We start from the raw sequence: 13,308 nt of genomic DNA, 5'->3' as shown, positions 1-13,308 counted from the left end.
TCCTGAGCACAGCAGTTATGAGGGGAGCTTCCGTAACAGCAAATGTGCATTGAAGGTTCATTATGTGCTGAGTCCGGTACCAAGTTCTCATTTCCCTCCTCAGAGATCGGTTCCATTATTACCCCAATTTTACTGAAGAAGAAACGGAAGCACAGAGGGCCTCACTCACTTGCCCAAGGTCACACAGCTAGTGAACAGAAGAACCCCGTCTAAAAGCATTCACCAATAGTTCTACTCTCTTCTGGTTTTATCTCTTTAGCAGACACCAAATGAGGAATGTTTGTTCCTGGAAAGGCTGGAGGAAAACCATTACAACACCTACACGTCCAAGAAGCACGCCGAAAAGAATTGGTTTGTTGGTCTCAAGAAGAATGGAAGCTGCAAACGCGGTCCTCGGACTCACTACGGCCAGAAGGCGATCTTGTTTCTCCCCTTGCCAGTCTCCTCTGATTAAAGAAATCTGTTCTGGGTGCCGACCAGTCCAGAGGAGCCTGAAGGGGTCCTCACCCCCCGACCCCAGATTGTTCCCTTGATCATCGGCTGCGCTAACCCCTGGCCCACTGAGCCTGAATTTATAATGCGCTTCTCAATGCCCAGTTCACTTCTTTGTAGAGCCCTTCACCCTGGCACAGTTTGGAACAGAGGGACCGAATGGCTTTTAGGGGCCAACTGGCCAGACAGTCTGGGTCTGGTTTAGAAGTCCAGTTGCCTCTGGGCATCTACTGCAGGCTGAGCCTCTCAATGCAAGGGCAGGGCCAAGTGAAGTGTGTACGGGGGGCGGGCTGCCAAATGGGTTGTTAGTAACTGCATGCAACTCCCTCTGCAGAGTAAACCCCGTCTGCGAGTCCCCCAAACATCTGGCATGACTCCCTTTCTTCCTCTCACGCATATTAGCAGAGACACTTATGGCTAGATTAGCGGAAGGCAGCTTTCCATGAGTGGAAAGAAGGATGAAGAAATCCCCTCTCGGGAACAGAAGGGATTGAAATGGCGTGGGGAGACTGACTGGATTCTAGTGGACAGTCTAGAGGGATGAAGGCTGGGAGGCTCAGGCACAGGAGAGCAGAATGAATGCACAACCTTGGGAGCTGTTTCGATGCCCTGACTTCCCCGAGGTTCTCTGGCAGCAGGAAGCCCCCGGCTGATGCTGGGGGAGAGCAGGAGGTGCGGGTTCCTGAGAAAAGCAAGGACATCGGGTGTTGGGAAATTCATTTGGGTCTGAGGAGTGGGTGCAAGAGTGATAAGAAAGAAAGGGAAACATGGGCTGGGGGGAGGTTATCATCTAAATAAAGAGGATGATTCTACAAGTGAGAAGGAAAAAGAAAGGGACGTCACAACCCGTGCTTGGCCACCAGAAAGCAGAGGCTTTGGGGTCCTGGGGCAGTGCTTACAAATCATATGGGCATCTCGATTGACCGCAGATTCTGGTTCAGTGGGTCTGGGGTGGACTTTTCCCGTTTCTAACAAGCTCCCAGGTGCTGGAGACGCTGCTGCCTCCCTCACCATACTTTAAGCAAGGTCCCCGAAAGTGTTATTCAAATGAAGGGGGCTCAAACGCCAGCCCTCCCCAGCCACGCCCGTGAAACCACACACCCGTGGGTCTTCCGGGGCACTCAGACGGCTCGGGCAGCCGTGCCTGTGTTACGTGTTAAGGGGCCTGGGTTTAAGGCGCTTTGGCCCCATGTCTCTAAAATGCCCATTTAGAAGATAAACCAAAGCATACTTCAGAAACGTTAACCCCTCACAAACAGCTTTTCCCAAAAGGCCATTTGTGTTACCATTACTTGTATAAATGTGCTTCCTGCTTAAAGTGAACTTGACCCGAGCGGCTAGCAAATTAGAAACACCATTCATCTCTGACATGATACTGTTGCCACATAAAGGCCTTTAATAAGCCATTTAAACTTCCTGTGAGACTGTACGCTTAGTCACGCTTAAAAATACATCCTCAAAGGCAGTTAGACTGATCAGCGTGCAGCCACTGAGAACGACAATAGGACATGACGTATAAGCTCAATCATCTGCTGCTTAGACCACCTTTTCCTATAAAATGAGATTTTTCTCTGTTTCTTGCTGTGCTATTATCAACTCTCCTTTGAAAATGGGGGGCTCTTAAGCAGTGATGTAATTCTGGAGAAAAACTGCTGAGAGTGTTAGCTCGTGCTTTCTAATGAACTGAAGTCATTATTAATTGAAAGGTAACTCGTTAGTAATTGGACTGTCTATTCTGAGTGGAAGAAAACTGACAATCTGTGAAAGCTCAAAGTGACACTGCAACTGAGGGACCGAACCAAGTTAACACTACGGTTAACAGTATCTTTCTGCATTTGTACAGCAAGTTTTATTTCATCACTTTTTTTTTGTTTTGTTTTTGTAACTTGGATAAGACGATTCTTATTTTGTTTTAGTAAATCTTTGCAGGCAAGTTGGGGATAGTGCAGTGCGGCCTGACATCTCTTTACTATGAAGACTTGGCCAGAAAAAGGTACCCAGAGAGGAAATCCAAGATATTTATAATGGCCCATAACTTTTAGTGTATGAATCAAATTCAAGTGTAACATTGGCCAAGGAAAATTAAATACTGCGGCTAACAGATGAGACGGAAGTCTGTGGTTTCAGAGACCCAAAGCGTTTAGAAGAAACACTACTGTGACCTTGACAACCTCAGCCCAGTCATTATTCATGTATTCGTTCAATGAATATTAAGTGCCAACTGTGTGCCAGGCACTGGCCTGGGTACTAGGGCCCCTGGGAACCTTGTCTGTCTGGTTTGCTGCTGTCTTCTCTCCCAGGGCATTATATTTATGGTGAAGGATTCATTTCTTTCAGTCAAGTAAAAAAAAGAGACCGTGGGTTCCTGCTGAATGAACAGCAAGTCCCAGAAACCAAGGTTTTGGAAGAATTAGCAACCCGCAGCATACAAGAAACCCCTATGGAAATGTGAGAGGACGCGGCAAGGTAAACCTAACACTTCACCTGCAAGCCCATGTCAGTTCAGGGGGACCACTTTCCAAAAAGGAAGGCAGGCTGTCTGATCTTGTAAGAAAGGAGCGGCCGGTGGTTCCCTGCCCCGTTCTGAGCATGTTCCTTACACATGGAGCATTCCTGTTGCTCTCCCTCCCGCTTGAGGAAGTCTTGGAGCCATCCGCCTGCCGTGTGGCCAACTGTTACGAGTTGCCTGACATTCTGTACGAAGCACCAGGCATTTCGATGGTTTTCAGTGTGGTGGTGGAGGTGGTAGGGATGTGTTTCCTTGGAAGGGATGATAATTAAAGCCTCCTACGGCCAACAGCGTGCACTTACAAAACACTGACTGGAGCATCACGTGTTACTGAAGATCAGGGTCCTCGCTTCGTGTTGGAGGCAACGGAGCCCAGGTCCTCAGCCTTGTACAGTGCACTGCTTAAACCAACCGAGCTCCTAGGCTGCAAAGCAGACCTCTGAAGAAGATGCCTGCCGTTTTTCATCACCATCTCTCTTTTTTTTGCACCCTAAAAATGCTAATAAATGTTCCACTTCTAGGTGATAATGTCTCTCTGAGTTTCTGAGCATCATTGTGTCTCATCATCCTTGGGAAGGACTTTGTGGCATCCCTCAGGTGTGGCTGCCTTGTTTTCTACACTGAGCTGGTCACCAAATGTGAGACTTTGAAGGAGAATAGGAAAAACACTTCTCATTCTGTTTGGAAACCTAAGGCCAGGCCAGTGCTTGTCTAGGGATCCATTAGGGAAATACAGTCAGGAAATTTGCCCCCTGAAGAGCCAAGCACCGTAACTAACTCAGCTGACGCCTTTTCTTCATTGTAGCCTGTGAAACCGTGCTGCTGTTGCAGAGCTGAGCAGCTGTGCTTTGGCAAAGATAAAGTGACCCGAAAAAAATGTTAAGGGCTTATTTACAATTTTCAGTCAATGTCAAGAGGTGTGCCTCTCGCATCTCAAAAGCCTTTGATGTGAGGCTGCAGGTTTGCCCAACAGATTTTCTGAAATCATCATCACATTTAAAAAACCTCCTTAAATAAACTTCTAAATCTTACGACTTCTTAGGAGAAAGTTTACTGTTGCTCAGGCATTGTGGCAGAATCTCATCACACACATACGTACTCACGCACATGCCAACATATGTTCACACACACAGGTACACACACACGTGTGCACACATGCACATACATCTATAAAAAACAGTTGGGCAGTGTTTGCTCACTTGGCCAATGACGTATCACCATCAATCCCTCCTTTTCCTGTGAAAGTTGCGTAAAGCAGTCTTTTTCTACCTTTTGGACTGTGAGCAACCATGAGAACCACATTTTCTATCACAACCCAGCACATACATCACCTTGAACACACACACAACTGAAACCAAAAACGTCACGAAATAAAATACATGAAATGTGCTGAGATTTTTCTTATATTCCACTAAAAAATGCTGGTCAAAGATCAATGAAATGGGGTCACGACATTCATGGGTCATAACCACAATGTGAAATGTATTGCCTTAATGCAACCAACCATTCTCCTTCCCAGAGATGACCAGACCCTGTTAGGCTGTTGTATTGTGACTTTAGTGTTTTCAAAGACACGGTTTGTTCTTGAGTAAACAATAAAGGGGACATCTTGTTGCCCAAGGACCATCTATTTTGAGGGCACGGTGAGTTCTTTTAGCTGGTTTGCTAACTAATCACGCAAAATGAAGGCAATGGTGCAGATCCCACAGGCACCCACTGCCGCCTCCAATGCTGGTCTTAGCACATTTCTACCCTCAGAGCTCCGGAGACTGACCCTCTCCCCTCCTACGGAATTCTCATCACTTTGGGTCTTGAGGTCATTCCTTCCCTCTCATCACTTTGGGTCGACTTGAGGTCATTCCTTCCCTAAGTCTTACAGTCTTTGCTTCATTCCTCTCTCTTGCCCCCACAATTTCCATTCCATAACCACTTCTAAACAAGACATAAAAAGCAGATTGAGCCAGGAAAAGGCTAGAAACCCAGGACTTCTAAGCATCCTCCCCAGCCCCTATCAATGTCTGGAAACTACGCTCTTATCTACCTAAAAACAGAGTATACCATTCATGACTCGGTCGTAAGACAAACACCACTGCTACTGGACTGCACCTCATGCAGGGATTAAAAAATTCCCATCTTTGCCGAACCAACAAAAAGTGTAACTCTATGCCCTGAATGTCTGAGGGCCATTAGGGTAGCTGAGAATTGGCCTCTGTGGGTGAACCAGACTGTAAAGAGAAAAAAATATAAATGAAGACATCACCTTTCATATTTCTCTGAGTGATGCCTTGTCTGCCATGGGGCAGCAAGGGGAGGGGAATCCCAAACCTTAAGCACTTTTGGGTTGTTGGTATATTAACAAGCCTGGTCACAGTGACACATTAAACAAAGATGTGCCTTTAACTGCACTTTCACAAGTTAACAAAAATTACTTTCAGCAGCAATTGTGCAAAGTTAAGAATCTTGAAGCCCAACCAAGCAGTGGGACTTGTATGTTTTCCATTTCAAAATTACTAAGGATTGGTTTGACAAGCGCTAAAACTGAAATGATAGCTCATAAAAAGTAGCACACCCCCCTCCTTCCTACTCAGCTCCCTAAACCTGTCCTTCACCCCCAGAAAGACTCCCTTTTTCGTTGTATCTAAAATCTTACTCTAAAATCGAGTCAGAGAACTCAGCCCTTGAGACATGGGGCCCTGGCATCAGGTGCTCCGGACCCCAGTGATTCATCTAATATCCTCTCAAGTTACAAGGGAAATGTACTAAATGACTATTGGGATCTTTCTATAACATGGCACCCACTTTGCGGTTGACATATTGACCATGACATACTACATTGTTAGCTTTCCACCGAAGCTATAAAATAAAAAAGAGAAACCAGGTCACATACAAAGTGAGGCTGGAGGGTGGATCTGCTTTTATAACATGCATATATTGTAGGATCTCATTTTGGGGGTTTCTGACGGGTCTGAGAATGTTTGTGATGTGGGGAGGCGGTATTTCCCCAACTGCTTCCTTCCTTCTCAGCTTCCCACTGTCGCACAGGCTAAATTTATACACCCAGCAGCTAAACACTGGTGTCTATTTTATTACATAAACAAGCAAAACCTCACCACGTCCTTGATGCGCCCTTCTATCAGCCTTAATGAAGGGTTGGGCATTCCCTGTTTGGAACTGTGCTCAATTTCAGGATTTGGTTCACTTGGCTGCAGTGTGTGGGGATGTAGCTGTAGGCAGGCAATTTGTGCAAATCATCCCCAAAACACACTTCATTGTGATTTTGATATTTCAGGTTTTTCCTACCTTAGGAAAAAAACCTTTTTTTTAGTCTGACCCAGAGATACAAAAGAGCAAGATGTTAGATTATTTTAGTGATTCGTCCTAGCCCCAAACTTTTTTCTCCAAAGTAAGTTACAGGAATGTTATTACATGCTAATTCTTTTGTGTGAATTGTAAAAACAGGACTGCTCACAGACTGGGAATGTCAACTGCACTCAGAGTTCAGTAATTTCTTGTAGAAACGAATGGTAAAATCTATGGCATTCTCAAAATAGGAACTCTGGCATGAGGAACCCTGAATCTGACCTGGGAAATGATGTGCATTTTAGAACTGGCCGGATTCTTTCTGATAGTATAGGATAAAATTGCAATCCAAGCTGACCGTGCAGACAGGACAAATAAGAGAGAGACTTCTTTCTTTATTCTTGGTGCCACTGGAACATGTCATATAATGTTTAATTGGAGTGAAGAAGAGGGATGGTTTTACAGATTACTTGAAAATGTGTAACTCCCAGGCAACTCTTAGACTTAAGAAGAGTTTGATCAGGCAGAAGGCTACTCCCCCCAGACTCATCCACGACAGCAGCAATTAATTGAAAATGAAGCATCTTTCCTCAGTTCCCTCACTGATTCATCCATCATTTACTGAGTCTAGTGCTGGGCTGTCTAGCATTGGGTTAGTCAGGGTCTGATCAGGAGACAGAAACCACATCAATAATTTAAACAGGAAAATTTTAATGGAAAGGATTATCAACTAGTAAAAAGGGACTGACTACAAAGAGGGGTAAAGAGGTCTCTGAAGAATATGGGAGCAGCAGATGCAGGGAGCAGCTACTATCCCCAAGGCGGAGGAAAGTATTCAAGGAAGGAACAAAGCTGCCAGATGAAGGTGTGGCTGTGGCCCACGGGAGGGTAGAGGATCTAACCTCACGCGGTGCTTCAGGGAGCTTCCCTCCGCAGCCCTGGCGAAACTCTAGAAGCAACCTGCTGGGGACACTCACTGGACGTTGTGCACCATTAGGTGTCCAGCAGGAAGCTGCCCGCTGTGCCAGAGGAGCAGGAAGAAAAGCACAAGAACCCCAAAGAAAAGCCCCTTCCTCTTGCAGCGGCCCTCCAGCGCCCCCTACCGACAAACCTGTAGGTGCATCAGGGGGCAGAGGAGAAATGATTACAGGGTCGAGTTCCTGTACGGCAAAACAAGGCAAAGAAGAATTAACGAGCCTGGAGCAGAGCAGCAATACACTGGTAACTAGCATAAACAGGATTTAGATACCGTGCTAGATACAGTATTAGAAGATGAACAAATGTGGTCCTTGCCCTTAAAAAGCTTGCAACAGCTGTGAAGAAAGTCCCCACGTGAAAGCAGCAAGTTTTCTGGCTTTGTCCCCTTTAAAAAAAAATGCCATTTTTCTAAATCCTCTAAGCTTCTCCCAAGCCCACCATGTATGTTCAAGATACTTTCCTTAGATATTGTTAACTCAGTTACTAATTTAAATCAACCCAAACCAATGTAATAGCCACACATAGAAGAAGGTGGCTTTCGAGTCAGACTTGGTAGAGTTGGAATCCTGGCTCTTTCGTTTCTGGACTTGGTGACTTGGGACAGGTTACTCATCTCTGTGTCCTCCATCTCCTCCTCTGTCAAATGAGGATGCAAACAGCACCAGCCTCACAGGCTTGTTGGCAGGATCCAATAAGATGGAGGCACATAAGTATTTTTAACTTTAATTATAATACAATAAAGGTTGAATAAACATTTGTTATTATTTTCATAATAAAAATAATTATACGTATTGTAAGACAGGGCTTAAGATAATCTTTTAGACTCTCCATTTAGGCTCCCAGTGACTGTTTCCACAAGTCCACATTCAGAGAGAGCTTGCTTCACAGCAATTCGTTTGAAAAATGTACGGGAACCTTAACCTTAACCTTAACTCCAAGCTCACTCTTATAAGGCATAAATTATGTTATGTACTTGTCCTGTTGTAGTTTGAGCTGGTTAGCCCATATCAGGGCTACCGTATTGCATTTTAGATGTTGCATATTAAATGAAGTTTTACAAATTAAAAAAAAATGTTATATGGAGGCTAGCAGATGAATAATAAGGGGCCAGAAAAACATACAACAACTATAAGAACAAAAAACCCAGCAAAAGAAACTAGGTGAGTTCAGTTCAGAGAAGATTTAAAATGACATATTATGGCTCTCTTCAGATAATTCAAGGGTCATCTTGTTTTTCTTGCTCTGGTAGTCAAAATGAGTTTAAGTATTTGGGACTTGACAAGGAACTGGTCGTGGTTCAGTATAAAGAAAAAAATCTCTCTAACAACTACAGCCATTCCAAGCATGGCTGAAGCACATCCAGAGACAGAGATTAGTATCTGCTGCTCCTGGGACCTTCACACAGAGACTAGATGGGCACCTACGGCAGACTGATGCATCACCCATGTCCCCCTTCAGAAATGACCGTCCCAGCTGCCAAGAGTATTACGCACAGGCGGACGGCCTACATGAGAGCTGCCTTGTCCAAGGGCACGCCCTCCAAGGTGGTCTGCGTAGGTGCATAACTGCCTGGCCCTTTGCCTCAACTTTGGACCACCCCAAAGGACCATTCCAGCTTCATAATGTCTCATAAAGTCAGCTGAGGCTTCTAGGTTGAGGCTGCCTTCTGCGCTGTGCTGCCTCCCTTTCCACAGGTGTTGATCCCAGATCCCTAATAAACTCACTGCCTGCTAATCTTCACCACAGCGACTGCTACTCAGGGAAGCTTGCCTGTGACAATCCCTGTCCAGGATGCTAGAGGCACCGCTCTGAGCAGGATAACCACAAAGGCCCCCTACAGCCCTGTGATGCTACACAGTCTTCACACATCCAAAGCTGAATGTTCTAAGTCTACAAAGTTCCAACCTGTCTCCACTGTGTGCCCCCAGATGGATGGCCCTTAAGAGAAACCTCAGCCTTCTTTCTGATCATTTGACCTGTGTCTGGCCTGATGTCACCGGGCACTCGTTGAGTCATTAAATTGTTCATTCAATCACTTGTCCAGCCTTTCAATAAATATTTATTAAGGCCCAAATGTGCACCACGCCTGGTAGACACAGTGGTGCACAAAAAGGCTCTTTTCTGGAGTGTACATTCTAGTGAGGGGAAACATATGAACATAGTATTTCTCCAATTTCAGTCATTTGCCTGTATGCCCATTGACTGATTATATGTCTTATGAAAGGTGGTTCACAGTTTTATCTACTTGGGGCTATTGTAAGCAGAAATAATCACAAAGGGACAAGCTACTACTATATAGATTTTTTTTTCCTAATAGTCATTTAAAAAACACAGAACTTTAAAAAAAAAAGATGAACACCTGCATATCATCTTTCCCATATACACATGCCATAAACTAGGAAGCAATTTATACAAAGGATCATAGAGAGGAATGCAAAATTGCACACGTGACAGGTGCTTACAAGGGAGAAGTATTCAGTGTCCTCAGAATATGGGGATTTAACGTACTCATGGGCTTCCCTGAGGAAGTGAGCTGATATCTCCACGAAGAGGAAGAGTTGATAAGGTAAAGACAAGAGCTGTGAAGATCATTCCAGACAGAGGCAGCAGCATATGCTAAGGCCCTGTGGCAGGAGGGAGCACAATGCGAGTGAGGCTCAAGAGTGGACAGCAAGGATGGGGAGCATGGTGTGAACTGAGGCCAGGTAGAGGCCAGTGATGGAAGAGGGAAGTTCGGTGGGCTCCATTCTCCAGCACATGTAGATAACCAAGTGGAAGCTGTATCTCCACAATCATTCTCTCTCCCCCTCTCCGTCCCTGCACAACTGAATTATATCACTTCTCCAGACCCTCTGCCAAAGAACACAAATAGTCAGTATCTGCATGCATGTTTCTGGCCTGGGTTCAAGTCTGGACTGTAGAATGTATTCCAGACTTAAAACTTTGAGGGGTTGAGGTTATATTTCTTAAATATTTAGATATTCCCCGGAGGCTTTTGTTTATTCCATCCGGCAGGTGAAGTACAGGAAAAGACTTTTTGTTCCCAACAAATCCCCTTATACCCAAAAGGAAAAGCAAGGTTTGCCAGCAGAGTCAAGGGTGAGAGATAGAACAAGGAAGCAGTGATTGTGCATCTGAGTCCCATTCACATGGAAAACGCGAGCTAATTAGCTTCTTAGTGCTGTGCTTCCAGAGATTCCGAATTTGACGCTGCTGTCCAAGTTCGGGGAGCTATGTTATTAATTAGTCCAAAAACAAACGAAGCGGTTTAAAAAGAATCACGCAACCAAAACCCACATCCTTCACAGGATAGATAGAAAAACAGAAAGATAACTTGGAAACTCTTCAGGGATGGTGCCAGTTACAGGGTTTAGGGGGGATTTGGGTACGTCTTAATCTGGGTATGAAAATAGACAACAAATCATGTTTACACAGATCTAATGAGGAAAACTCCCTGGACTGCAGTGCCCTGCAGAAACTGACTTCTTAAAGTCCTATGATCAAACAGCGACCCCAGAGAAAGAACAAAGAAACCAAAGAGACAAAAGGAGAACAGAGACCAATTATTTTCAGTCCCAGATTCTGTAAGAACATGACTGATTATGATAACCATCCGGGATTGACCTCATTCATTTCTCTAGAAGGCACAGAGACCTGCCTTCCTGACAACCAAAGAAGATAGTTCCTGAATCCCTGCTACAGAGGAGGGATTGTCGCAGATACTGGGGAAGAAGGGAGGAAAGGGATCTACTGAGGAGCCCGTTACCCAGCTGGGGAACAGGGTACATTAGCAAATTATTAGAAGGTAACACGGGAGAGCACTGAAAGAAATATGTACAGGGCACTACAGGAGTCTGGGGTTTGGGGGGAGGAAAGGTCCTTCCCAAGGGAGATGGGGAAAGCTCCCCAGAGGAGGTGGGGTTTGACCTGTGTCTGAAGAGATGAGCTGGTGTCTATCAGGTGGGGAAGTGGGAAGAGGAAGCAGGACCACTGAGTCTCACCTCATTCATGGACCAGGCACTGGAGAGTGAGCTTGTAAAGGGGGGAGTCACGCACAAAGTCAGCCCTGAAAAGCCCACAGGGAGATGGACCTACCATCTCTCAGGAAGTCTCTGGTATGTGTTCGGGAGGTGGGGGTGGGGGGCTATGTCATATGATCATTGTGAGTAAGTTAAGCACTGTAATCACACTGAACCAGCCAACGCTGCTCCCGGTGTGAGAAGTCCAGAAAATGCCGGTAACAACAGACCCCTGCCTTGCCCTCTCTCCCCTGGGAGCACATAGGCATGGAGTTGACTAGCAGGCAGATCACCCACGGTATTTATCTTTCTCCTTTCTCTCTCTCTCTCTCACCCTATCTTTCTCTCCTGGCTGAGTAAATTGACGTCCTCTACATCAACTGTGTGTGATGTCACTTTCCTGCCAAGCATAGGGCATCCGCTTGGAATTACCCAACTTTACTATCACATTTGTGGCTTCTTTAAGCCTAAGTCTCTAAATCTTTAATACAGGGAGAATATTAAAACCTTCTTCATAAAGCTGAGGATTAAGTCAACTAATCCATGCATGTTGCACAGAACCCTGCTGGGGACAGGGTAGCTGGTCAGTAACTTAATAACTGAAATCATTATCACTCCAGTCAGAGGAGACAGCATGTGTTAGGATGCAGGAGTACAAAGGAGAATGGTATGCTTAAAGGACGGTGAGCAGCATAACTAGCAAGAGGTGAGGGTGGTAAGGGAGGTCCTGAAGAATTTGTTTAAGTTCTTTATTGCAGGACTAAGTTCAATCTCTGCCTTTGTGCAAGAAGGAAACAATGGAGACTTTAAGCAGGTAGGAAGGAAACAATGGAGACTTTAAGCAGGTAGGTTATAACTCCACATTTGTATTAAACTGAGATAGTTCTGATGCTAGTATGGAAGAGAAGATGGGAAAACCAACCAGGAAGCTACTTGAAGAGCTTGGTCTTGAGATAATGAGAATCTGAACTGATAACGATGGTGACGGTGGTGGTGATGGTGGTGATGACTGTCTTTGGGTTCTCCCCAAATCTGAGACCATGACATTGGTACAGGTTGGGAGCAGATCCCAAGAAGCACAAGTGAAGGAGGGAAGTAAGACAGGCATAGGAGAAGGGCCAAAAAAAAGTGCAACGCTGATGAGGACACTGCTCTGGACCAAGGGGCTCAGTTGCCCTGGGCGCCTCTGAGGGATTGTGGAGAAGACACTGTGGAGTTGCTCCAACAAGTAAGTGGGTACTTATCCCCTGACGCCATCCTTCTCTGGTTGTGAGCTTCTACTGGAGATGTAATCCCAGCATTTCTGGGCCTCTCTGCTTCTAGACTGAGCCAGTTCCATAACACCCAAGGAAGTCCTTGGGCAGAGAAAAACAAAGAGGCAGGCCCTCGAGGTGGGAAGCTATCAGTCTGTATGGGGACTGTCCATCAGGACTGCACGCAAGCTCAGAAGTGGCTGAAGGGATATGCGGCAGGGCCTGATGATGATGGTGAAGATGGTACTAGTTACGGCAGGTGACCTTTAGTGAGTACTTACTATGGGCCAGGCATGGCGCTAAGCATTTCACTTACATGTGTTATCACAGTCTTTCCTTACAACCCCCAGGACATGATGATGCTATTCATCTCCCCACTTACAGATGGTGAAACTAAAGCACCAAGAGGTTATGTGATATGTTCCAATCACACAGCTAGTAACTGACAGAGCCCACACTTGAGCTCATGTAGTCTTACGCCAAAGCCCACACCTTCAATCATGACTGTATACTGCCTCAGAGAGAGCAGCGACGAGCTGGGAAGAAGGGATGAAATCTGAGAATGATTTAGGACAGTGCTGTCCAGTATGGTAGCTACCAGCCACGTGTGGCTACTGAGCACTTGGAAATGTGACTAGGGCAACTGAAGAACTGAAATTTGAATTTTATTTAATTTTAATTTAAATAGCCATGCATGGGCTAGTGGCCAGTCCACTGCACAATGCAAATTTAGGAGTTGGAACACCCTGCCCTTGAA

General features: G+C 45.5%; 1 protein-coding gene across 7 annotated transcripts in view; it reads left to right on the top strand.

The window, feature by feature from the left end:
* Positions 1 to 4,629, top strand: part of FGF1 (fibroblast growth factor 1) — a 95,571-nt gene extending 90,942 nt beyond the window's left edge. For 6 of the 7 annotated variants that reach the window (XM_045513383.2, XM_010950560.3, XM_074360861.1 and 3 more), the window contains one exon: positions 260 to 4,629. In XM_045513383.2, coding sequence (XP_045369339.2) covers positions 260 to 454 — 195 coding nt within the window. In that variant the 3' untranslated portion in view covers positions 455 to 4,629. The remainder of the gene's footprint in view (positions 1 to 259) is intronic. The other variant, XM_074360862.1, reaches the window with a different exon arrangement.
* The last annotated feature ends 8,679 nt before the right edge of the window (positions 4,630 to 13,308 follow it).

Source organism: Camelus bactrianus, chromosome 3 (genome assembly GCF_048773025.1).
Source record: "Camelus bactrianus isolate YW-2024 breed Bactrian camel chromosome 3, ASM4877302v1, whole genome shotgun sequence".
Lineage (NCBI taxonomy): Eukaryota > Metazoa > Chordata > Mammalia > Artiodactyla > Camelidae > Camelus > Camelus bactrianus.
The sequence above is the reverse complement of the archived record's forward strand: the minus strand, read 5'-3'. Positions and strand labels throughout refer to the sequence as shown.